The sequence below is a fragment of the Macrotis lagotis genome, chromosome 1, assembly GCF_037893015.1.
Source record: "Macrotis lagotis isolate mMagLag1 chromosome 1, bilby.v1.9.chrom.fasta, whole genome shotgun sequence".
Taxonomy (NCBI): domain Eukaryota; kingdom Metazoa; phylum Chordata; class Mammalia; order Peramelemorphia; family Peramelidae; genus Macrotis; species Macrotis lagotis.
This window is the reverse complement of record NC_133658.1, coordinates 436,484,254-436,511,018: the sequence shown is the minus strand read 5'-3', so window position 1 is coordinate 436,511,018 and position 26,765 is coordinate 436,484,254. Positions and strand designations below refer to the sequence as shown.

The 26,765-nt window shown below is 40.2% G+C and overlaps 1 protein-coding gene and 1 long non-coding RNA gene across 6 annotated transcripts in view; one reads left to right on the top strand and one right to left on the bottom strand.

Moving 5' to 3' along the window:
- The window catches only part of LOC141506468 (uncharacterized), a 117,857-nt gene extending 113,382 nt beyond the window's left edge, over positions 1-4,475 (bottom strand). For all 3 annotated transcript variants that reach the window (XR_012473901.1, XR_012473902.1, XR_012473900.1), the window contains exon 1: positions 4,235-4,475. This is a non-coding gene — a long non-coding RNA (uncharacterized LOC141506468). The remainder of the gene's footprint in view (positions 1-4,234) is intronic.
- PDLIM4 (PDZ and LIM domain 4) overlaps positions 1-24,339 on the top strand; it is a 99,482-nt gene extending 75,143 nt beyond the window's left edge. The window contains exons 4-7 of one of the 3 annotated variants that reach the window (XM_074213278.1): positions 14,929-15,098; positions 18,652-18,809; positions 22,629-22,749; positions 23,486-24,339. In XM_074213278.1, coding sequence (XP_074069379.1) covers positions 14,929-15,098; positions 18,652-18,809; positions 22,629-22,749; positions 23,486-23,690 — 654 coding nt within the window. In that variant the 3' untranslated portion in view covers positions 23,691-24,339. Of the gene's footprint in view, positions 1-14,928; positions 15,099-18,648; positions 18,810-22,628; positions 22,750-23,485 lie in introns of all 3 variants that reach the window. The other 2 variants (XM_074213277.1, XM_074213279.1) reach the window with 2 other exon arrangements.
- The last annotated feature ends 2,426 nt before the right edge of the window (positions 24,340-26,765 follow it).

The following is a 26,765-nucleotide window of genomic DNA, read 5'->3' as shown; positions in this document are numbered from 1 at the left end:
GAGGAATATCAGCCCTGTGAGAATTCTGACACTTTCCACCTGGGTAACCTTATACAAATCACTTCACATCTTTAGAGCTCACATTCCCTATTTGTAAAATGAGAAGGTGAATCTGATGACTTCCAAGGTCCCTCCCAGATGGAAGTCTATGATCCTATCATCCTTTGATAATGGTCAACTTTGGGCTCGGTAAGAAGTACTCAATAGGTAACTATTGCCAGAGAAGTCTGATGGCACTGCTCATATCCTGTCAGTGATATATGTCTCCCTAAGGATGTTGGGTTTGCCAAAAATATTTCCTGCCCCTCTAGCAATACTTGTCAGTCCAAGGTAGTCTCTTTTTGCTGATGATTGTTCAGTCAGAGCTAGTACCTCTCACAGAATCAGTCCCTGCAGTTTGGTTTGTTTTGTTTGGGGATTGCTGTTTTTCCCCCCTAGTTTGGGAAAACTAGGTATTTTTCTGTTTTGAAAAATTACATCAGTCCTTTTGTTGACTGAGGTATGGACCACATGGTATTTCCATCAAAAGTTATAATAAAAACCTCATGTCAAGAACTCCCTCTTGGATGGTGATTTAGGATATGTAGGAGGGGGTGTACTGCCACCACCCACTTAAAACACACAGCCAGCAGATTTTTAAGGGAGAAGAGGTAAATTGGATGTTAATACTTTCTATGATGGAGTCCTTGTAGGTGCTAACTCTGGCCTTGGATAAAAAACTGGTCAGAAGGCAGAGGGTACTAACCCAAACCATGAAAGACTCAGATTAATGGAAAATAGTGAAAAGCTAGGGTGAGCTGGGAATTTCTGAACTGGACTTATCAGAACCTTAGTGAAAAGAATGATGTTCCCTCCAGACAATGCCAGAAATACCTAGAGTCTAGGTCCAGTGAACTTTGGAGGCAGGGGGCGGGATTGGATAGAACCAGAGTCAGTAGTGACCGAATCATCTTCTTGGAAGATGCCAACCCAATCCCCAGCCCCTTCACACATTGCTCCTCTGAAGAAGTCACTCCCGCCCATCTCAGGGGGTGCTTTCTCTGCCAGTGTGTTTCTGGGAAGTTTGCCAGCTCTAGACTTGTCTTCAGTATAGAAATGAAGCCTTTTGTCGCTTCTCTCTAGCTTTTAGAAAGTTCAAGGCATTCTACCATCCATGTGCAGCGCAGTCCCTGTGCACAAACGTTCTGCCTTTCCTCAGCCTTAGACCCATCTGTTCCATGTTAGCTGGAGAAGTTTTTCAGGATGAATTCCAGCAAACCTTATTAAGAGCAGATACAGACCTATTATTTGTGACAGGCTCCAGAGGAGTCAAGTTTCACTGGAAGATTTCCTGCTCTTTTGTTAGCAAAATAAAAGGTGATGGAGGTGGGGGATGGAGAAGAAAGAATTAAACGTCTTTCAAACTTAAATGTGAAGCTTAACATAAGATCAAAGTCCTCATTGACTTATATGTCAGGGAAACTTGAGGAAGGGGTAACATGGTTTGGAGGGATGGGGAAAGGCCATCCCACCTTATTCCAGAGAGGCCTGACACTCAACAAACTGAGTTCCAGAATTGCTACTGTTGTTTTTAATCTGTGAATCAGGTTCTAAAGTCTTGTGGTTTTTAACTGTGAATAAGGATCCAAGCCTTATCTACCCTCTGTGTGCTCTACACCGTGTTTAATCCTTATATGCTCACATTGTGAGAGGAGACAGAAGGGAAAGAGGCCTGGGTCTGCTCCTCAGGAAGCTTGTCGTCTGGGAGAGACAGTGGAGGAACTAAAGAGAAGTAGACCTGGCCTCCATCTTCAGGACTGGGTGACAGTGAATTGGGCCAAACTGGACCACATTGTAACCTCTTTCTCTCCTGTGATTAGCTTTGATCTAGACTTTCTTTTTTTCTGGCTGGATGAGAGACAGTTGCTTCTGCTCCATGCTCTTCTCTATTTCTAACCTGTTTTTCACCTCAAATCAGATCTATATCCCTCTGACTTCTAAATCCCAACAATCACCACCCAATTTAGATAGACAAGACCACTGGTTTCAACTCTTTGTATGGAAAATACCTTGATACCATCTCTATAACAGACACATGAACAAGAGAAGACTCAGTCCCAAGATTTTAATGGACATTCTGCCCATGGACTCCCCTACTGAGCTGCTTCCATATTGTGACTAACAGTTCCTCACTCTGGGACACAGCTTAATTAGCTTTGGCTAAGTTACATAATGGAGTAAATACTGTGAGGTTTAAAACTCTTAGTCCCCTAAATTAATGGAGAGAGGGGGGAATGAGAATCTTTGATTATTGAAGACAGATGCCCAGAAATGTGTGTTAAAGACCATAGGCAATAGCTTGTTGCCCACCACCTGACTTCACTTGAATCCTCAGCTTGTCTTTATTTAAATTCTGGTGCTGTGGGAATTGGTGTGAGTTGGGAACAGGATGGAAGAAGAGAAACCAAGAAATAAGAAGGAGAAAGAGGTAGGGATAGAGGCAGAGAAAGAGGAGATGAAGTTATCAAGGAAAAAGGAGCAGTAGTCAAGAGATGAGCAGAGAGGCCCTCAGAGAAGGAAGAAATTTGTAAGGCTAGGCTTGCAATTAGGACAAAGGAGCAAAAGCTATGACTTGAGGGGAAAGGCATCTGGGACTTGAGGGATCCAGAATGGACTTGGATAATCCACCTAACACCCAAAGGATCAGCTGGATCAAGAAGGAAAAAAGGGCTCTAGGGTCTACTATTTTACTAGTGAACCATGGACTCTGAGATCATTCATTGACCCAAGCAGTTAAACTTTCCAAGAGCTTGGAGAAAGTTCATTATGCTTCAGACTCAGTATGTGCTTAGATGCCCTATAGGATAATCTAGAGAAACCCTGCAAATCTTATTTAGAGGCAACCTCAAGCAGGGCTGGTTTTTAGTGATTATGGGGTTCCACAGGTAAGATGTCACCCTGCTCTGCCCAAACTTCCACTCATGCTCCATTTGAAGATTTTCCAGTCTTCCCAGAATATATTGGCAGAGGTTAAGGAAAAAGCAATCACTCAATCAGTCAACAAACTTATTATAGGCCAGACCCTATGACATATGGGAGAAGGGAGAAGGTCCAAAAGGGGGGGGGGGGTTCTATATGATCTTTCTTGAAAAGGTCTCTTATCAAGTAAGAGACCCTATATTGAATTACATGCAGCTTTCATACCTGAAATAATGACAGGACTTTAGTAGAAGATGGGGAGAAGTAAGGAGGAAAATGTGAAAATGAAGATTAAAAAAGGGTTCCAGTAGAACTCTGGATACTATATCTTATAGTTAAATAGTTTCTATCCAAAAAAAATAGGAAGTGGTGGAGAAAGCCCTCATGAAAGGGATACTAAAATACAGGAGGAATTTGGAATTCCAAAAAGTAAAAAGTTTCCAAAATCTTTTTAGATGTGAAAGTAAACACTGGGAGACTCTGTTTCCCCCATCATAGTATAAAAGTATATGAAGAGACAGAACTGCAGCCTGACATCTCTATCTCCTCCCCATATAGTCATGTCTCAGGGAGGAATATGCCTCATCTTGCCAAGAATAAGTCTCCAACACAAAACCCTAATTAAGCCCCTGAAAGTCTCTGTGGATGGCCTAGCCTCCCCTAGCAGACAGCAAGGTGCCTGCTAGGCTCAGCAGGTAGTTAACCCTTCACCGCTTAGACTGCGTGACTGAATATAAGACCATGCCACTTCCAAGACCCCAGCAACCCACCAACATAATCTTTCTTCTTATGAAATCTGGATAGCTAGCTCTGGGATGGGCCCAGTCCATCCTGCAGTCATGAATGGGCTGCTCTCCACAGCATAGATCCCGTCTACCTGGCTATAGATCCCTTCCAGGCCACGTGATCCTCTTCCTAGTTTTAGGGGAAGCATCTCAGTTGGTCTTTCTGGGAGGTTCTGTGTAGTGCTAAGCTTGTCAAAAGAAGGGTCATCAGGGGGGCAGCTAGGTGGTACAGTGGCCCTGGAGTCAGAAGGACCTGAGTTCACATCTGTCCTCAGACACTTGATATTTGATACTCACTAGCCGTGTGACCTTGGGCAAGTCACTTAACCCTTGCAAAGACCAAATAAACAAAAAAATAAATAAATAAAAGAAGGGTCATCAGGAATCCCAGGATCTAGTCTATGGAGCTAAGTTTAAATCCTGGCTTTGCTTCTTACTACCTGTATTACCTTGGATATAATCACTTAATTTGTATGTATCAGAATCCTTACCTATAAAAGTGAAGACTGGTCTAGAGGAAACCCCTCAGATTTGAGCCCTGTTCTCAGAAAGCTTTTGTCATAGTATAGAAAGAATGATGTCTGGCAGGAACAGCCATATAAGACCTTTCCTCAGAAAGCCAATAGTCTGTGAGTATATGTGGACACAGACAGTGCAAAAGCAGAAAAAGTGCCAATCTTGGTTTGTGTCCTGGTTCTGATGTTACTAGCTATTGATATACACTTAAACTTTAAAACCTCAGAGTCCTCAACTAAAAAGTGGGGATGATACTAGTACCTCCTTGGATGACCTCATATAGCTATTATGAGGTCTAAAAGAGATCATGTGTGTGTAGCCTTTAGACATTGTATAAATTTCAGTTTGGTTTTTTTTTTGTGTGTGTGTGTGTGTGTGTGTGTGTGTGTGTGTGTGTGTGTGTATAACAATACTCCCTCCCTTTAGTTACAAAGCACATCCTGGCAGTATCATATATCAAAAAAATGACAGTTTTCTCTATTTAACATGACTGTCATGGTCTTGAATTTTTCCTTGTGCAATCTTGGTATGAGAAGCTAACTCTTCTTGAATCTTTAAGTATCAGCAGGGACAGGAAGCAGTAATGAAAGTCCTATAAAACTGGCTGACTTGAGTTGACAAAGTATTGTTCAGGACAGTCTTAACCTCCCAGGCTCCTAGCAGCAGACTGAACCAGAGCAGAGTGTTTCTGAATAACTAGGAACTCAACATGGATAAGGATCATGTGTTACCTCATCTAGCTGTCTTTTCTGGGGCCTACCACCCTTCTTTGCCCACAGTAAGCACTAAATAAACTTATATAATAGATATTCCTTGTGTAACACCAACCTCAACAGACTCTCACAGAGACCTTAGACATAGTAATAGTTTATTAGCATGTTGCTCTTAAATGAACGCTCTTATCCAGAGTGGGGCCCAAGATGACACTGGGAGATGTTTATGACAATGATCTCATTTTCTTCCACTAACTTCTCATGCTTACCTGCTGCTTAAAGGCTTGCCATCCATTATCTCATTTACCTTCACAGTAGGGAGAAATTATTCTATATATTTTTGCTTGTTCCAAATCTTGCTAACAGACTGAGCTCCTCAGGTCAGACACTTGCAATTACTTATCTTTATCTCCAAGGCTCTGCCAAATAGAAAAGAAAAGGGGATGTTTTTCTGAATAAACAAATTAATTTCCATTTATAGAAAAGAAAACTGAGATCTAGAGAAGGGATATGACTAGCCTAAGGCCATACAGTGGGTCAGGGGCAGAGCCAGCCTCACCTTTGATTCAATTCATTGTAGAAAGACATTATGGGATATTAGAAAGACCAGCTAGATACTGGATTCATATCTGAGCTCTGATGTTTGCTTCCTCATCTGAAAAATGAATGCATTGAACAAGAGGTCATTTCCCACTCAATTTCACTGTACTGGACTTTTCCATCATGACCCAGGAACCCCATTTATCCTGCAAATTCATGAACTCTCACCTCATCAACACCTTCTGCCCTTGTCTGTGATTGGAAGATGAAGAACTCCTCCAAGAACCTCCATTTAAAGACAGGGGCCCAGTCTGACCATCTCTTTGTTTCTCACCTGGCTATGAGCCTCTGAATTTTTCCAAAATGCCCATCTCCCCCCTCACTTTTCTCTCATTTTCTTCTTTTAGATTATGGGCCCTTCGACTGCAAGGTCCATTTTCTTTTTAAAATTTTGTATTCTCTACACTTAATATATAATCTGGAACATAGTATGTAATATATATTTATTGACAGACTACTTCTGACGCCCCAACCAGGTCTAGGTTATAATTATCTAATATCAAAATTAAATGTCTCCTCCCCTGAACTCACCTTTCATGTTGACTTGATTTAAATGGTCTTGCCAAGTTGCCTTTGAATTACTCTCCACTCCCTCCTCTGCAAGAAAGATTGGTAGAATTTCTCTCCCTCTTTATCCCCTTCATCTGATGCCAAATAAGATGCTAATACCTTCCTTTGATGGGCTTTTGGGTTTTTTAAAAAAATATTTTCCATAGCCTTTTTTATATCCATCATTTCCTAGTAGCTTCCCCTTCCCTGAATTAGAATTTTCTATAGTGATAAAGTACAATTAAGGAAAACAAATCAATCCATTGATCATTTCTGATATTTGCCTCATTTCATACCCAGACTGTTCATGACACTCTTTTTGTTCATGTTCAAGATAATCATGGCAAGAAAAGATAATCAAGTACCTAATTACATTTATTTTTTGCTTTTTGTTTTTTTAAGGGTAAAAGTGACTTGCCCAGGGTCACCCAGCTAGGTAATTATTAAGTGTCTGAGGCTGGATTTGAACTCAGGTACTCCTGACTCCAGGGCCGTTGCTCTATCCACTGTGCCACCTAGCTGCCCCCAGAGAGTACATTTTCATCTCAAAGGAAGACAGAATAAGATTTATGTGTGAATCCACAAATCTACAAAGGATAATTTGCTTTTTTTAAAAAAATAATATGACTTTAACATTTTGTTTTCCAAGCTGTCCTTCTTGACTATGTTTTTCAACTTTCTTCTTTTCTCTTCTGTGCATTTTATTTTTTTATTTTTTTTAGGATTTTGCAAGGCAAATGGGGTTAAGTGGCTTGCCCAAGGCCACCCAGCTAGGAAATTATTAAGTGTCTGAGGCCAGATTTGAACTCAGGTACTCCTGACTCCAGGGCTGGTGCTTTATCCACTACACCACCTAGCCGCCCCTAACTACACTACCTAGCCGCCCCTGTACATTTTATATAATGTTTCAAGGACCTTCTTTCATTTCTTGTCTTTCTTTCCTTTTAACAAAACTATTTTTTTGGTTCCCCTCATCCTCCCCCCCCAAAAAAAAACTATCTATTTTTTAAAAAGGAAAACACTGTCTTTCTAATATTAGCAAAGTCAAGTAAAACAAATTCTCCCATCAGCCATGTCCAAAGATGTTTGTTTCATTTGGGTCCTTTAGTTCATCTTTATTCAGGAGATGAGTGACATGCTTTATCACCAATCCTTTGAAGTCACAGTAGGTCACTGAATTTGTTAGAGTTTTTCAAAATTATTTTTATTTACAATTTATTGTTACCATATACATTGTCCTCTTCATTCTGTTCATTTTACTCATCTGTATACAAGTCTTACTTGAATTCTCTGAAGCCATCTTTTTCTTAGTTTCTTATTACACAGTAATATCATATTACATGTATATTCTATAATTTGTCAGTCATTCTCCAACTTATGGGTATCCCTTTTGTTTCCAGGCCTTTGCTACAACATAAAAAGCTAATATAAAGGTTTAAGTGCATATGTATCTTCCTCTGAAAGCAATTCATAGTGTATGTATCTGCCTTACTGTAGCCCCTCCAACAATTGTCATTTTCTTTTCTTTTTTTTTTTTTTGGCCACCTTTGAAAATCTAGTAAGCATGAAGTAGAAGCTCAGTTGTTTTAATTTTAATTTTTAATAATTTAGACAACTTTTCATATGGCAAGTGATTACTTGGATTTTTTCCCTTTTATGTTTTGATTTATCTTTTCTATCCATCATTCTCATTTGAACCATTTCCCTTTTACTTGAATATCAACCTTTTGTTAGAAAAATAACTTTTCCAGATAACTCTTTTCTTTTGCAATTTAATCGTATTGATTTTGTTTGCTATTTTTTCTCCCAGAATCATCTTTGTCTTTTGTTTAGTCAAGAACTTTTCCTCATCCAGTTGTGAAAGGCATCTGTTTCCTTGTTCTTAATTTGTTTTATTATATGGCTGTTAAAATCTTGCTCAAGTATACGTTGGGAGCTTATTATTGTTGATGGTTTGAAATGTTAGAGCAATGTTAATTTCTGCCAAACTGATTTCCCGTTTTTTCAGTAGTTTTTATTGAGTCCTTGTCCCTGATCTAGTCAATCAGTATTTATTTATCAGATAATATTTACCAGGAACATTGTTAAATGCTGGGGTTATAGAGAAAGGAAAAAACAATCCCTGTTCTCACATACTAATGGGGAGATAGCATGCAAACAACTATATACAAACAAGATACCTAAATTGAAAATAATCTCAGGAGGGAAGCCTAGCATTAAAGTTGGAGGGAGGGTGGATTTGCAGAGAAAGACTTCTAGATTAAGGTGGGATTTTTAGCTAAGACTTATAGGAAGTCAAGGAAGCAGGAGGTAGAGGTGAGGAGGAAAGGCATTCCAGACATGGAAGATCACTAATGGAAGGGCAAAGAGATGAAAGATGGGGTGTATTGTTCCAAGAACGGCAAGGAAGCCATGTCCCTGGATTGTAGAGTATGGTAGAGCAAGAATACTGAAAAGGTAGGAGGGGACCAAACAGAAGATTTTATATTTGATCTTGGGAATAACGTTGGTAATAGTTCTTTGTATTTAAAGAGGACAGAGCAAAGTCTGGACTCTATATGAATTGGATTTAAATGAGGCAGCCTCATTCTCCCTTCCAGAGTCTTTGAAGTCTAGTGGCAAAACAAGTCAAGACAATTGGAAATGGTCCAGGTTGCAGTGAATGACCTTGCCATTTTCCATACCAAACCAAGCTCTCAGTACTCCATAGTGCCTATCTTAGCTTGTGGCCACTGGAACAAATTGTTCTCAATGCCCATTCCACTGGCAGAAATCTTAACATATTTAGGGTAGACACCCCATTAATTCATCATATTTTAAGTTTGAGGATTTGAAGCCTGAAAGTTTCCCTTGACCTGGTTTAGTCTGTCAAGATGGTTCACTGGGATGTGGCCACTATACATGCTTCAGCTTCTTAAAATCAAAATAATAATTATTATTATAGCTATATGCATTTATATAGTGCTTTAATTTTGCAACACCCTTTATACATATCATTTTATGTTATTCTTACAATATTTCTGGGAGATAGATGCTGTTAATATCCCCATTTTAGGGGCCGCTACATGGCACAGTGGATAGAGCAGCAGCCCTGGAGTTAGGAGGACCTGAGTTCAATTCCAGGCTCAGACACTTAATAATTACCTAGCTGTATGGCCTTGGGCAAGCCATTTAACCCCATTGCCTTGCAAAAACCTAAAAAAAAAATCCCCATTTTGTAGATTGGGAAACCCAGGCAGGCAGATATATCATGATAAAACAAATCTACTCTCATTTGTGAAAACTCAAAAATTGTCCATTTCAAACTCTCTGGACAAAGGGAACATTCTTAAAACAATTCAGTTTCAAGCTCAATTCATATCTCTCTCTCTCTACATATATATACACAAACTATATAATGTGATATAATTATATGTAATATAAAATATATATATATATTTACATTATTTCTGAGATTATCATCAACTCCAAACATTATAATTTACATCTCTTCACACCTAAGTGACATCACTCCTTGCACAGGTCCTCTGTGTGTGTGTGTGTGTGTGTGTGTGTGTGTGTGTGTGTGTGTGTGTGTGTGTGGAGATAGGTTGTTAGAAGCAAATGCTGTTATCGTCATTTTAGCACAGCAAGACTGAATCTTCATTCTGATAACAGGGAGATGAATAATAATACTCAGCACATTTGACTTCTTGTAGCACTGACCAATTGTTGAAATTGAATTTGCATGTGAAAGGAAATGGACAGAAGGAACCAACATTATTTCAAGGAAGCTGGCATTTGCTGAGATTATAAATCAAATAGTTGAAACAATCATGGATAAAGGACATGAGGCATTGATAAAGATGTTCTCCAGGGATAAGATGGGATCACTGGAGTTTACTGAATAGATAGGGTGACATGGTCTGTCCTTCATTTTAAGAAGATCAGCTGGAATTGGAATGGGGAAAGACCTGAGACTGAAAAACCAACAAGAAAGTTCCTGTAATAGTACAGGCATGAGGGCTTTCACCAAGGTTGTGAGATTCTTGATCCATTATTCTTCCAGATGAATTTTGTTTTTATTTTTCTAGCTCTATAATGTAACCTTTTGGTACTTTGATTGATATGACAATGAAAAAATAAATCAATTTACTTAGTATTTTCAGTTTTAAAATCCCATTTATTTATTATATTTTTCTGTAAAGAGTGCTTGAATTTTATATTTTCTGTGTGTATACTGTTAGAGTTCCTAATATTTTATTTATTCTATAGTATTTTGAATGGAATTTCTCTATCTCTCCTTGCTCAGCATTTTGTTTATGATATTCATAAAGGCTAACAACTTAGGGGGGTTTATTGTTAAACCTGTTATTTTGCTGAAGTTATTGTTTTGAATCTCTAGAATTTGCTAAATATAACTTTATATTATCTACATAAAGTAATAATTTTCCCTCATATATTCCTTCCTTTGATTTTTTTTTGCTCTAGCTATTATTTCTAGTAATATACCATTAATCATTTTAGAAAAACTTACAGCATATAGTCCTTATATTTAGTGCTAATGGTTTTAGATAAGCAATATTTACTGTACAAATGAAAGACCCATCTGTTCTTTTGCTGTTTAATATTTTCAACAAAAGTGAGCATTACATTTTGTCAACTTTGTTAGTATGTAATTGGAAAAATAATTTTTATCCTTTTCAATATTTTTCCAATTACACACACACAAAAATTTTTTACATTTTAAAAAAATGAGGTCCAAATTATCTCCCTCCCTCTGCTTGTCCCTCCTTGAAAAGGCTAATAATTTGATATGTTTTATATATATGTATGTATGTATGCAATCTTATAAAACCAATTTCATAGTTATGTTATGAAAGAAAACATCAAAAAAAGTAAGAAATAAAGTTTTAAAAAGGTATGCTTTGATTGACATTAAGATTTCATATAGCATTTTTCATCATATGCCCTTTGGAATTATTTTAATTATTGTGTTTCTGAGAATAATTAAGTGATTCACAGTCATCACTGTGCAGTATTGTTATAACCATGGACATTTTTCTCTTCTGCTTACTTTGCTTTGCTGATGCAAAGTTAGTGAAAATCTTTCCAAGTTTTTCTAAGCTTCCTGCTTGTCATTTCTTATGGCACAATAGTAACCCATCACAATCATATACTACAACTTATTCAGCTATTCCCCAATTTTGGGGCATCCCCTCAATTTCCAATTCTTTGCCACCACAAAAAGAACTGCTATAAACATTTTTGTACATATGGATCTTTTCCCTCCCCCTCCAACAATTTCTTTGAGATTTAGACTTGGTAAAAATATTGCTAGGTCAAAGGATATCCACAGTTTTATGACTCTTTGGGCATATTTCTAAATTGCTCTTCAGTACAGTTGGATCAGTTTACAATTCCACCAATAGTGCATTAGTAACCCAATTTTTCCATAACCAATCAAATATTTGTCATTTTCCCTTTCTGCCATATTTATCAATCTGGCAGATATGATGTGGAATCTCTGAGTTGTACTAATTTTTATACCTCTAATAAATAATGATTTAGAGTATATTTTCATATGATTGTAGATAGCAATGATTTCTTCTTCTGAAAACTCCCTGTTCATATCCTTTTAACATATATCATTTCAGGAATATCAAAAGTACTTGATATAAAAAAAATCCCCTAGTTTTCTGCTTTCTTTCTACTCTTGGCTACAGTAGGGTTTTTTTGGTGCAAAATGCTTTTAATTTAGTGTGATTAAAATGATCCATTTCATTTCCCATAATGCTTTTTCTTATTTGGTCATAAATTCTTCCCTTATCCATAGATCCGACAGATAAACTATTCCATGCTCCCCTAATTTGCTTTTGGCATCACCCTTTATGTCTAAATCATGTAATATACTCTGTTATCCTCTTCTATTTTATGACTAAATTAATCTCATTCACATTTATAGTTTTGATTACTGTGTATTTCCACCCATCCTACTTTTGTCTCCTATTTAATCCTCTCATTTTTTCCTTTCATCTGGTCCCTCCTCAAAAGTGTTTTGCTTCCAACCACCATCTCTTCCAGTTCACTCTCCCTTCTATCAGTCCCTCTCCCCTTCACCTCTTTAGTTATAAAAATCCATCTTACTTTACAGGGAAGTTGGAGTACTTCTCCGTAAGGTAAGATAGATTTTTATAACCAACCAACTGATTACATTATTTTCTCTTTGAGCTAATTCTGATGAGAATGGGGTTCAAGCATTGTTCACAATACTACCCCTACCTTCCCCTCTACTTTAAAAATTCTTTTGTGCCTTTTTTTATGAAACAATTTACTCCCCTGCCTCTCTTTACCTCCACCCTGGTGAGGCATTTTCCCTCAAAATTCTAAGTTGTTTTGGACTAGAAAATTGTTTTACCCCACCCTTTTCATTGGTTCTGCCACTCCAGGATTCATTCTGGGGCATTATTTTAATATTCTCTCAAGGGAAATTTGGAAGAACCTTCACTCTGCCATCCTGGTTTCAACCCTCCACAAAATAATTTCTACTAACTTCCTTTATTTCCTCTTCATTAATTGTGATTTCTTCTTTTTTAATTTTTAAGTTGTCAATTTCCTTTCCCAGTCTCTTTTTACTATGGGTTAACTAATATATATTTATTAATTAAAAAAAGAAACTTTTCTGAGTTTTATTCATTAACAAATGGGGGGGTTGCTTTCATTTTTATTAACCTCTTTGATTTTTTCAGAATTTCTATTTTAGTGTTTACTAAATAATTTTTGATTTGTTGGTTTTCTAGTGTTTAGTTAACTGCCCAATTCATTCATCCTGTTCTTTCATTCTTTTGTGCTTGACCACTGGTTTTCCTGGCAAAAGCTGTATCCCTTTGTCTGTAGGCTTCTGGTTGTCTCTGTCCAGATGTAGCTTAGAGGAAGATGTTTACCATATATTCTTTTTGGATTTCTTGAACCTTATTCCATCAGGTGTTCTTGTATATTTTAGATGGATAAGGTGTAGGAGAGCCAGACTTCTCTTGCCAGAACGTTGCCATCTTATCCAGAGAAATATTTTAGGAACCAGTGAGATAAGAAAGCAAGACCAAAATATGAAGGATAGATAGAGAGAAAGAGGGGGGAGAGAGATTCCTTGTCCATGAGGAGGATGTATCAAAAAATCTATCACGATCATCTTGCTTTGCCAGATTAGTCTCCAACCTGACTCCTTGTGGTCTTCAAATAATCTCATTCCAGAGGGTCAGACAGGTCTTGGGAGCTATTCCACGGGGCCTCTTCGGTACACTGGGGCCCAGATGGACAGAGGATGCTTTCTTACTGGCTGGCAGGAACCGGGCCTGACCTGTAATGCTCTTTTTAAGTAATTCATTCCAACAAGTGCAGATCCACCTCATAAGAAGGGTCAGGCACTCTTGGTGTGTGTTGAACCAGCTGTGGGCAACTGGAAAACCCTAGTATTAGTTGATCTTTGCCATCCTAACCTTCCCATTGGTCACTGCAGCAACCTGGATCATCACCAAGAGAATTTGGGGGGTAGGTCCTGGCATACACATAGACATGTGTATCTCTGTGGCTCTGTGTGTTTGTGTTCATGTACACACTTTCTCTGGGGGCATTTTTCTACTTTCTTTTATCCTCTTGATTTCTATAGGCTACTTTCCTCCCACCTGCCCTGGGTGCTTTCAGTATTCACATGCACCTTCCCACCCTTCTCAGATACCCCCTCCTCACCTAAACAAGTCATCGGCACACTGATGTCAGACTTGGTGCTTAGGAGTTTCTGTCTGGGTGGGATTGGAGGATAGAAGCAGAATTGAGGATTATCTTGAAGGGCCGAGCAGGTGGCTGTCATGCCCAGGCTGGCTTTGTTTTCTCAGCTGCTGCAGCTGAATTGTCTCTAACCCTCCCAGTCATTATAATCCTGTTCCCACCCCCTAGGCTCAAAATGCTTTCAAAAGCTTCCAGGTTTCCAACCCTAGGGTGCCCCTCAGCCAGGAAGCAGGGATTTGGTGACACAAGGCTTTGGAAAGTAAGGGAGGAAGCCTTCATTCCTTCCTGAAACAGCTGAAGATAAGTGAGCCTCAAAACAGCACCTTAAGTTTTGCTTCCACCCCACCCCACCCCATCCCCAGACTCAGAGGAATCTGGTCCTCCACCAAGGCTTGAAGTCTAAGGACTTATAACAGCATCTCAGTGTTGTAAGAGACTGTCTGATCTAAAAACCTTCATTTTCTAGATGGAGACACTAAGGTCCAGCGAAAGAAAAGGACTTGTCCAAAGTCACCCAATGATGTATTCCTGCTCCTTTATAGGGAAGTTTGGTTCACAGGGATAGTCCCCAGTGAATGGAGGGTGGGAGGTGAGGATAAGAGTATTCACAGATTACATCTAGATTAATTAGAGGCTTTGGTTCACTCAGAAGTTGAAACTGAGAACCCAGAAGTGTAGGGTTAATTTGAGGCATAGTTCAGTAGTTAAAACTCCCGGCCTGGCATCAAGAAGACTGAGTTCTACTCCTGCCTCAGACCTTTACTAGCTGTGTGACCCTGGCTGAGTCACTTAACCTCTCTGACTTAATTCACTGGAGAAGAAAATGGCTAACCACTTGTCAAAAGGAATCGAGTTGAGTTAGGAAAGAGTGACCTAAAAAACAGTGACCAAGTCGTTGCTACCAAAGGTAGCAGTCTGTTTCAGATATCTGTGTGTGGAGGGGGGGGGTGCAAGGAGGAAGAACTGAAGTAGTTGTGCGTTTCACTGTTGCCTTAGTTTACCTCCCACTCTCCTGAGCTGCCTCAACATTTTCTTATTTCTAGGATAATGGATTCACTCACAGTAGAAGGTCTTCAGCCTCAGGAGGGAGCCTGGCTGACAGCAAATCTAGCTTGGGCCTCCAATATGGGATGCCATCCCGCCTCTATTCCCACAACAATGAAGCCAGTTTGCAGGCACAGATGAGCAATCTCCATGTGTCTCCCCCCCACAGGTAAGTAGAACACCAAACCCTCCTTGCTTCTCCAACACTCCTCTAAAAAGTGTCCCTGCCAATCGACCATAATGCCCCAGGGTTCACCATAAGTGCCTCTGTCCTTTTGTTGGATCTTGGATGCTCTCCAAGGTAAGAATCCCCTTATCTCAAAATATAGCCCTGGCCTCAGCTCCTCCCTACTCTATCCCCTAATCCAAACTGGGCCTGCAAAAATGATTAGGTTTTTTTTTTCTGCTCCCATTTCTCCTTCAAAACTCCATAGTTCTTGCCCTACTTTTGCACCATCCTGGGACTTCTGTTTCTCTGTGTCACCTACCTTAACTTTTATTGACTCCACCTCCTAAATTGTAGAGATTTAGTCTCAAATGAATCCCTTTGGGTAATTCAGAAGAAAGGACACCCTCCTGAGAGAGGGCAGCTCCAGACACTTTCTCCTCTGAGAAACCCCTCTTTTTTCAGATATTTTATAGAAATTGGTGCCCCCAATCCCAGACAGGCAGGAACTGAGAAGCAGGTTTGGGCTAGAAGAAATAGACACTAAACATCCAGTTAAAAACAATAACAAATTAGTGGGGCATGGCTATGACTGGACATACTCTTCAGAATAACTTGAGGTCCATCTGTGAGCATTTGTCCTTTGATTCCTTTCTCCTAGAGAGGAAGATTAGGGATTAAACCTGTGACTTCACTAACTTGCAGAGCTCCTGGTAAGGAACTCCCTCTATCAAAGCAAGGCAGCACTTTCTTTGCAATTTATAGATTTCTGCAGTTCAACAGTCTAGGTTGCTGAGAGATGAAATGATTTGTCCAGGGTCACACAGCCAATATGTATTAGAGATGGGACTTGAACTCAGGACTTTCTGTCTCTGAAGCCACTGTATCCACTGCATTGTGCTGCCTGTAAAACAGTAAAATATATGTACTAGGGAAAGCTCAGTGAGGACAGAAACCTTTAGTAGACCAGAAAAGTAAGTGCTTGTATCATCCTGATTTCCAGACAGAAACAGGTGCTAAATGTTCAATAAACAAAAGACATAGCCATCAAAGACACAACCATCTGCCTTTCTCTCCAGTTCTGATTATGTTTTCCAGAATTCTATGTTCTTCAACCCTCCTGGGATTTAACTCCCTTTTTCCAGACTTGATTTTTAACTGATCTACCCATTGTTCATCTTTTCTTTTGACCCCAGGATTCCAGCTGTCCTGTGAGGTCTAAGATAGAAGTCTGTGTCTAAGGTATGGTCTGGCCAGGCACTATTTCTCTCACCAGTTCTGAGATACGTTCTTTTCTTTATTAAAAAAAAGTACTTATTTCTTTTATTTTTACATCACTTTCATTTTCAAAGAATTCCTGCCCTACTACCCTACCCAGAGAACCACTCCCACAATAAAAATAAAAAGGAAAGAAGGAGAAAAAAAGTGGTTCAGGAAAAATATCCAGCACATAAAACAAGTTGGACAACGTATGCAATGCTCTATATTTATCATCCCCCATGTCTGTGAAGAAGGGAGGGAGGAAGAAGTATTCATTTAATCTAAATGCTAATTTAGCTATAAAAACAAAAAAAAAGGATAAATGGAGCCTTTTTGGATCCCCCTTCAATTCCTGACCTAAGGTTGGCAGCCTCTTTCCAACTTTCCCTGGGCATGGCAGAAGCAGAACTCCCTTTGAACAAGGGACATGAATGGTAGTTCCAAGCAACTGGTCAAATTTTGATGGTCAAATTAGCTGGAAGTATAATTCTATTCACCTACTTTCTTCTGCCATAGGCACATGGGGTAAATGTGCACTGGATAAGAGATTTGGGGGGCTCTAGGGTTTTAGGTTTGGATTTCCACCTGGGATATGGGGTTAGAACCGTACCTTCTGCATGTTCCACAGTCCTTCCACTGTAAACAAGAGTGTTTCCTCACCACCAGTCAGTATTAATCCTCATTAGTTTTTTGTTTTGTTTTGTTTTGAAACTTTCACTGTCAAAAATTGTAAAAACCATAGTTGGAATATTTTGGAAATGATTCCTCCTGTCTCCTTGACCTCAGTTTCCTCATTGTAAAATAGAGATTGGACTAAATGACCTCTGAGGTCTATTCCAGCTCCATTATTCAATGAAGCCTCCTCTGCAATATCAGTTCATAACACTGAATCTCTGAAAACCATCCTGATGAATCTGTAAAAAATTTAGAGAATTTAATGATTTGGAATTTAGGATGATTAGATTTAGGACTGGAAGGGATCTTTCAGGTCCTCTAGTCCAAGGTGTTCAATTTAAGACCTTCAAAATTCCCCTTTCCTGAGCCAAATTAAAATGTATTTGGGAAACGTTAATTTGTGGTTTTCTAAGACAATTACAGGACTGTTCCATTACTATAGAAGTTTGACACTCTCATTTTTTACAGTTGAAGAAATTGAGGCCCCAAGGTGGAATAACTTGATCAAGGTCCCATGGGAAGTAAATTATTGTAGGATCATAGATTTAGGATCAGAAAGGGTCTTAAAGGTCATCTAAACTAACTCCCTTATTTTACAAAATGATCCAAAGTACATTACTCAAGGTTACTTGGGGAGATTGACTCCAGGTCCTCTGATTCTCAAACAAGCTCACTTTCCATTGTACTACATTGCCCCCAGTCATAATTTAGGCTTGGAAACACTGCATTAAATCACTCTGCTTTACTTTGGCTTCTCCCCCAGGATGCCCAAGGGATTTTGTGAAACTCATAAAGATCCAGCTCTCCACCCCTTAAACCATGGGGAGCTCTTGGCCATGATTGGATGTAGGATTTGAACAGAATGGAAGAGACACAAACATGGAGAGGAAGGAACTCTATGAAGATGAAGACCATATTTTCTAAGAAGGAGCCCTGAGCTCCTCTAGGCCCCCAGTGAGGGAGGGAAGTGCCCACTGGGAAGCCTTTCTCCCAAATACCACATAACTGGGACACTCCCGTTTCAGTATCATGATGTAGTGGAAAGAATGTAGAATTTGGAGGGAGAGAACCTGAGCTCAGATCTCAGGGCTTCGGCACTTTTTATCTGACTAGCCTGAGGGAAGTCACTGAACCATTCTCGGCTTCAATACTTTAAAATATAAAGGGAAAGGGATTCTATAACCCCTGCATTCCTTTCCAGCTCTAAATCTATGATCCTTCATAGATGCAATCCTTTCTCCTGATCTCTAAACAACTTGGATTCCTTCCAGTTCAGATACTGCAGAGAAGTCTCTTCTTCCCTCTAGAGGTATGAGGAAGCATTACTAGAGCCCGGACTAGGGAGAGCAGAGTCTCTCTAGAGAGAGTGCAGAGTGGGTCACTCTGCCCCCACACCACCACCACCACCATCAACCACCCATCACCATGCCATCTCCCCACTCCTCCAACTGGCATTAATCAAACCCAAACCCAGCTCCAAGGGGTTGGGTCTCTCTATCAGACCACAGACAGCTCCTTCAGTTGGCCTGAGCCATCTTGCCTAAGCATGAGGGTCCACTGTAAGTAGCAGCTGGAAAATTCCCATAAAGGACTTGTTTTCTCTCTCCCCTTCTTCCAGCAGTACTGACTCTACAAGATCCCTCCCAAGAAGCAGGAATGGCATTGATGTGGAATCTGATGTGTATAAAATGCTCCAGGAATATGGAGAGCCTGCCTCAGAACCGAAGCAGTCTGGGTCCTTCAGATATCTACAGGGCATGCTAGAAGCCGGAGAGAATGGTAAGAAATTTTCATGTACCTAACTTCTCCACTTGTACCTCCCTTCTTGCTCTATATCCCACCCTGCATTTCCTCCCCCCCCCCCCCACCTAGGGGAGACAAAGGATGACAGAGCAAGAAAATTTTTAAATGTAGAACTAGAGAACCTACATTCAAAGCTCTCTGCCCCTGACTGAATGACTGTGAGACCTTGGAGGAGTTACATAACCTCTCTGGGCTTCAGTGTCCTCATGTAAAAGAATGGGCTCAATGAATTGAGTGCCTATTGTCTCCCTTTGGGAGTAAGGTGGGTCTGTGGTAAAGAAAGTCTCAAACTGTAGCTTTCAAAAAAACACAGACAGTTATTATTTGGGGCTGCTCATTCCTGAGCTAGAAGTGCCACAATTCGATGTGGTCAGCATTGGACAGAAAGCCGGGAACCTTTCTGAGCTCATTTCTTAACTTGTGACCCAGATTAAGTGACCTATCTGAAGTGAAATCCTGTCATTCTTTTCCTTCTTTGTTTGTCTCTAAAAAATGTTATATTTTAATCATGAATTTCATAATCATCAACACACACAAGCATTTCTATATACAAAGTGTTTTTTAAAAGAATTGTATGTTATTGATATTACACAGTGTCATCACCTATTAAATGGTTCTATACCCAATAAGAGCTTAAGAAAAATCAAAGGATGTTGAACACCTTAAGAGAGAGACTATGGGCATTTGAGGAGGGGGGATTTAGATATACTAATCCATATGAAACAGTGCAGACTGACTTTAGGACTAAACTGTGTAGCTCAGACACAGGACTTCTAGTGTTTGACTGGACTGATTTGGTTTGTCAGAGAGAGCCAAAGACTCTTACCTCCTCTGTGAGCTCTTGAGCTGAGGTTAAAGATATATTTATCCCTATTATCTCTTCTCTCTCTCTCTCTCTCTCTCTCTCTCTCTCTCTCTCTCTCTCTCTCTCTCTCTCCCTCTCCCCTCCTCTTCGCCTCTCCCTCCCTCCTTCCCTCTGTCTTCCCTGTCACTCTGCCTCTCTGTCTCTGTCTCCCTTTTTCCCTCTCCCTGGGTCTCTCTGTCACTATTTGTTTCTCTCTCTCTCTCTCTCTCTCTCTCTCTCTCTCTCTCTCCCTCCATCTTTGTCTCTGTCTCTGTCTCTGTCTCTGTCTCTCTCTCTCTCTCTGCTATCAGAGTTAAGTGACTTGTCCAGGTCACACAGATAATAAGTGTCTGAGGCTAAAATTGGACTCAGGAAAATGACTTCAGGGCCAGTGTTCTATCCTTGCACCCACTCCACTCAGTAGTCTCAACCTCTCTCTCTCTCTCTCTCTCTCTCTCTCTCTCTCTCTCTCTCTCTCTCTCTCTCTGGTTTTTGCAAGGCAATGGGGTCAAATGACTTGCTCAAAGTCACACAGCTAGGAAATTATTAAGTGACTGAGGCCAGATTTGAACTCCTGACTCCAAAGCTGTTGCTCTATCCACTGCACCACCTAGCTGCCCCTCAGTAATCTCTTAATTGACAAATCTAATGTCTTCTTTTCAACCTCATCCTTAACCTCTCTATAAAGCATCTAACACTATTGGCCATCTTCTAGATGTACTTTCCTCTCTGAGTTCTCATGAGTCTGTTCATTTTTGGTGCTCTTTCTTCTCACTGTCTCTCTTCATTCTTTTTTACTTGTTCTTTTTTGCTGGATAATGGTGAGTGTCCCCCATGGCTCTGTTCTGTGTTCTTTTCTCTATGTATTTTTTCTCTACATATTCTCTCACTTGATCTTACCAGCTCCCTTAGGAGCTTCATATAGATGATTTTCTTGAGGATTTTAAAAAGTCTGCCTGATCATGGATGGCCCTTCCTCTCCTGCCCAAACCTGATGTTTGCTCTGGTAAATTCTACCACCTCAAACCCAAGAACTGAACATTTGTAACATTTTTTGCCAGGATTTCAAGATTATAGCCTTTTTGAATTTTTTGTATCTCTGCATCTTTGCCAGAAGGTGGGAGGGAATGAGACCCCTTTGAACAAGTTCTGTTTTAAATGTAGTATCTAAAGGCTCTCTCTCCTTCCTCTGCCAGGTTTGGTCTGAGGCCACAGGTCTCTGCCAAGGATGACAGGGTCCCACAAGCCAGCTCCAATGCCGACTTTGCAGGAAGCAGAGGAGTTGGGTAGCAGATCTGGGGGTGGGACAACATAAAGATTCTTGGAAACAGCCAAAGGTCACTAGGCAATCTTTGTCTTCCTATATGCCCTAGCTTGAGTTATTGACCCAAATCAACCAAAATAGCTTAATATCGCTGCCTCTCAAAGTCCATAGTTTGCAGTTGTAGAGTGTGGGGCTTTTTTGTTTGTTTCACATATAAAAAGATGAACATAAGGGTTGGGGATAGGATGGGGATAAAGATGCACATAACTACTTCCTGGAGACCCATCCATTCTGGTCTGCAGTTTAAAATAAATCCATTTCTGGGTCTCAGTTCAGAATGGGTGGGCAGCATCCCAACTGACTATCAGATAAGTAGCAATTAGAAAAGAACAGAAGAAACCCAATGGAAATAAGCAATGCTTTTTCAAAGAGTTCACATCTCCTCAGATGCTCATAATATGAGTGACTTTGGGGACGTCATCTAAACTCAGGACCTCAGTTTTCTCATCTATAAATTTAGGCTGTTGGACTGTATGACCTCCAATCCCCTTCCTGTTCTAAAACTATGAACTTGTGACTATATTTTTACCCATATACAAAAAGATATCATTTATGTATATGGTCAGATACTCAAGGCAAGGCATAGGGGTGTCATTTCAAATGTCTTTGTATATACATGTTTATGAATGTAAGCTCATAGACAGTGTCTATCACATGTGTACATGCCTCACATCTGAATACAGGTATATGGCTTAGATGGAGAGAGGAGCAGGCAGGGGGTAGGGAGGGCATGAGAATGGGCAAGGGGGAGAGGGCTTAACTACCTTAGGGGAAGGAGGTCAGGTCATTTTTGGTAATGATTCTTATTCATTCTTCATCACATAGGAATAGAACTGGGATTTCAATCAATAAATAAGTATTTATTAAGCAGCCACTCCATACTGGATGCTGGGCTAAATACAGGACTTGAAAGTGAGATAGTCAGTACCTGTCCTCAAGAATCTTACCTTCTTCTGAGGAGAAACAATTTATTTACAGATAAGTGAGAACAGAATATGAACAAAAGAAATACTCAGCGATTTCAGACTGGATGAATCATCATCCCTGTCATTATATAGATCACTTGAGGAATCTCTTGGTCTTCTCATAGACTAGAGTATAGAGTACATGGGACAACATGGGAAACTCGAAATGGTAAGGGACTGAGAAGAAAAAGGGTAGGATGGAGTCCCAGGGATATAGTTTGTAGTCATATGATGGATCAGACAGTGACATATAACCTGAACACAGGCTTGGTTATATCGCAAGGAACCAAGTCAAGGATCTCAAAGCTCCATGCTTCTGAGACACAAGCTTGCCTCAGAGGAACTGGAATTTGGTTTTCAAAAAGGGGCTTATGGTTTTTCAGAATTCAGTGGCTTTGAGTCCCTCCAGATGCAGAAGGGGAATGATATGATATCCCCAATTCATCTGAGCCTGTGGTATGTAGCTGTCCCCAAATGACACATGCACGTTTCCCATCTTTCTTGGGTTCTCATCTGTGGTACAAATGACTACATGTGATTTGAGTTTATCTCACTTCTGGGTTCCTCTCCGACTGCCCAGCCACCCTAAACTGCAGCTTGATGATCAGTATAGAGTTTAAGCCTGGTTCGTGTCCATCATGTATCCCTTCTTCACTTGGCAGGTGAAAAACTAGATCGAGCAGGTGGCCCCAGAAGCATCAAGTCTCCTGTCTCCAAGCTAGGTGGTCCCATGGGCAGTCTGCAGCTGCTCCCTGAGTGTACCAGATGTGGCAATGGCATTGTGTAAGTACATTCAAGCAGCTTCCTTCATCCCTCTTTTCCTCTGTGTCAGTTCTGGTCTTGGGGAGATAATACAGGCCAGGTTCCCTTGCAGTGGTGAGAAAGATTTTTGTAAGCATCTCTCATGAAAAATATCTATGATTCTTTAATTCCAAGAACTCCCTCAAAAGGATTCAGGTCACAGATAGTTTGTAAACAGGCACATAAACAGTGTTTTGTAGAAGTTATCAAAGGCAATGACACAAATTCTGGGGATCCTAGAGGCTGGCTACATTAGCCTCATATTTATACTGAGTTCTCCCTTTCCCAGAGATTTAGGGATAGGATATATTGTCTATTAATGTTACCTTTATCTGCAAAACCCTTTCTCTCTTCTCTAACAAACCATCCCTTGTAACAAAGAATTTTTTAAAAAGAGGAATAAATAGTTCAGCAAGACTAGGTATTATGTCAGCCAAATCTTATGGTCTACATAGTATTCCATACCCCTCATCCTCCACCTCTACAAAGCAAGGAAGGAGGAATATTTTCCTATCTCTCTTCAGGGACAAATTTTATCATTATAATTTTACAGCATTCAGTTTGAGGTTCTGCTGTCATTCTTTCCATTTTCATTGTTAAAGTCTTAATATATGTTTAATAAAAAAATGTGAGGGCCAACAAGTGAAAGCTGATTCTGGATGGTGATCTTTCTAAAGCATCTGCAATGATCTCTCTCTGCTTCTCCTTCTCTCCTCAGGGGCACGATTGTGAAGGCTCGAGACAAACTCTACCATCCTGAATGCTTCATGTGCAGTGACTGTGGCCTCAACCTCAAGCAGCGAGGGTACTTCTTTATTGAGGAGTGTCTGTATTGTGAGACCCATGCCAAGGCCCGGGTGAAGCCCCCAGAGGGCTACGACGTTGTCGCTGTCTACCCCAATGCCAAAGTCGAACTTGTCTGAGAGCAGTTCAGCCCTCCTAGACCTAGGGGCATTGACAGGATGGCCTGCCCTAGCCATGCACACATACACACTACACCCTTTGTAACACGGCTCAAAACTTGTAGGTGACACCTTCACAGTAAATCACCTTTTCCCTCAGGAGAAGGAAAGGTATCAAGTTTGCCCCATGGAAGAGCTGTTTCCTGCTCCTCTAGCTGCTCTCTGTCTATATTGTAATTTCTGCTTTTGTTAACATTTCTGCCCTGGCCTCATCAAACTCTTTGTAAATATAGGAAGCCTTTTCTATCTTGTTACCAATAAAACCAGCGTTCTGTATTTTGAGTTCTTTTACATGACATGGTGAACATGTTCAAGAGATCATAGGAAGAAAAGATGAACTGCTTGAATCAGCTTAAATGAGTGGCACTGAATTTTAAAACATAATTTTATCTTATTTTTATTTTATTCATATCTCTTGTATTTTTAATCACCCTATTACCAAATATCTTTCTCCCTACCTCACTCCTATCATTTTTTTAAAGTCAACCAACACAAAAGCTAATATCTGAAATATTCCACACCCATAGACTCTACCTTTAAAAAGAAAGGGCCAATTTTCTTAGTCACTATAATTATATATCTTTCAGTTTTGTTTCCTTGTTCTTTCCTCTGACATTATTGAAGTTATATTATTGGTGGGTTGTTGTTTTTCTTTTTTCTTTTGGTTCTGCTAATTTCATTCTCTGTCAATTTATACAAAGTCTTTCCATTTATACTTAAGTTTTTCTATTCTCTGAAGTCAAAGGAGCTGGACTCCAGTTTCATCTTGGAAAATTACTTCTTATTGGACCTTGGGCAAATCATTTAACTTCATGGGACTCATTTCCTCATCTATAGAATGAAGGAGTTGGACTAGACAGCCTCTGATATCCCTCCTAGCACTGGAGCTAAGATCTAAGGTTTCAAATCTGTGTTCCCTGCCAAACCTATGGAGGCAGACCCAGCTCTCGTTCAGCCTCTGATGCTCGCTCAGTCATAAAGAAACACAAGAACACCATGGCCACATGGCAATAATCACACCAAAAGAGACCGTTTCTTTCTAGGGACAAAAGACAATGCCAGAAGCATTGTACTCCCATAGGAAGTGATAGAGAGGAAATCAGAAACTATCAAAAGGAAGGACTAGACATTTAACCCAAAGCAATTGCTGCCATGTCACTCTTCTCTCCTCAGAGTGGAAGGAGGCTGGGTAAAGGGATCACCACTTGCTGCCAGTTTCTGGCCAAGACTCTGGCATTCACTCATATCCCAAAAGATATCTGGCCTGGGAGACATATAGAGCTATAAGCACCAGCTTTAGTCACTGTACAAAAGGGAAGGGAGGGCAACTGTGTCCACTCCATGCTCCACATTGAACCATTAACCCTTTCTTCAGGCAGAGTCATGACCCCTTGGGAACTTTATTCCTTCCTCTGTTTTGAAGTGCAATCTAGTGATACTTTGGGATAAACCAATATTCCTAGTGATGTGACTCCTCCTTAATCAATGAGTACTTGTGCATCACTTACTAGGTTCCAAGCACCATGTGAGACACTGAATAGGCATACAAAGATAAAAATGAAATAATCCCTGACCCTAAAGAGCTTATGTTCACCTGGAGGCACATCATATGTACACAGATAAGTAAATATAGGACATTTACATATGAATACAAATACAAATAGTGTCACCCCAACAAAGGCAATCAGGGAAAGCCCTTTGAAGGAGGTGGCAAGAACTGAACCTTGAAGGTGACTCTAAGAAACAGAGGTGAAGAAGGCAAGTGCTCCAGAAATGGGCAAGGGGGGGAACTTCCTATGGCTAAGTGAAAGGCAGCAGCCGCCTGTGTCTTGTGGTTTGCAGGAAGCAAAATCCAGGGAGAGGCTTTCAAATCTGTCTCCTGAGAGAAGACAAGCCCCTGTCCTGGGTTAGATAAATTAAGGGTCAAGGGACAATGTAGTGAATGGTATTCCATGGGGTACACTGTCCCTTCTGGAGACCATATGTAGCAAGTGATAATAGAAAGATGGAATCTACACAGATCCAAGACAAACATCAAATGTGAACTTTCTCTGGAGGATGGGAAATGATAGCCTGTTGTTTTCTGCCCTGGTCAGAACATCTTTACTATTAATTATGCTTAGTCTAGGGGAAATCACATTTTAGGAGGAATACTGGATTTAAATTCAGGAAAACCAGAAATCAAATCCAACCTTAGATACTTAATTGACTCAGCAAGTCACATAAACTCAGTTCTCTCACCTGTAAAATGAGAATAATAATAGAACCCACTTCCCAGGTGAGGTTATTAGCTTAAAATGATATATTTGTTATATGTTTTTCTATCCTTAATGCACAATAGAAATGATAGGTATTATGATTTTTCTGTGAGGTTATGTGGGTAAGGAGGAAGCAAAGCTGCTCTGCCAGATACTAGAAAAGAGAAATTTTTAACTTTGTCTCAGCAGTTCTATGATCTCTTAGCAAACTAGTGCCCAGGCCTTAGAGACAAACTTAGAGAGGATTTTTTTTAATTTATTTTTTTCAGAGAGGATTCTAACATCCTCCCCAAATAGTGATTCATTCCTTGGCCTAGCCTCCAACATCTTCCACAGCCCCACCCCCATCCCCTCCCCATCAGTCCAGGCTGAGAGATATTCTCACACATGCCAGAGCCAAGAGCACATCTGAAACTTGACCCACTCAGGACCCCACTCCCTGTTACTTCTGAGGACCAGGTGTGGACATGTGGTGAAACAGAGATGTGTTCTGTCTAGACAACCCAGAATTTAACAAGAGTGGTTTGAGTACTTAGAAAATAGAGAATACTTGCTTTAAGACAAGGTCAACACTGGATGGAGTGGGAGGTCAGAGGATCCTCAGGCTTTCAGGATGAAGGGAAGATAGAAGCAACAGGAGGAAAAGATAGCTCTCTGCTACACCATAACTCAGGCTCAATTAGGTACTTATTGAGTCTTCATGGGCCCAACTCAATGCTGAACTCCACAGGTCAGTAGAAGAAAGTCAGGACAAGTTAACACTCTACTCTTTTTTTTA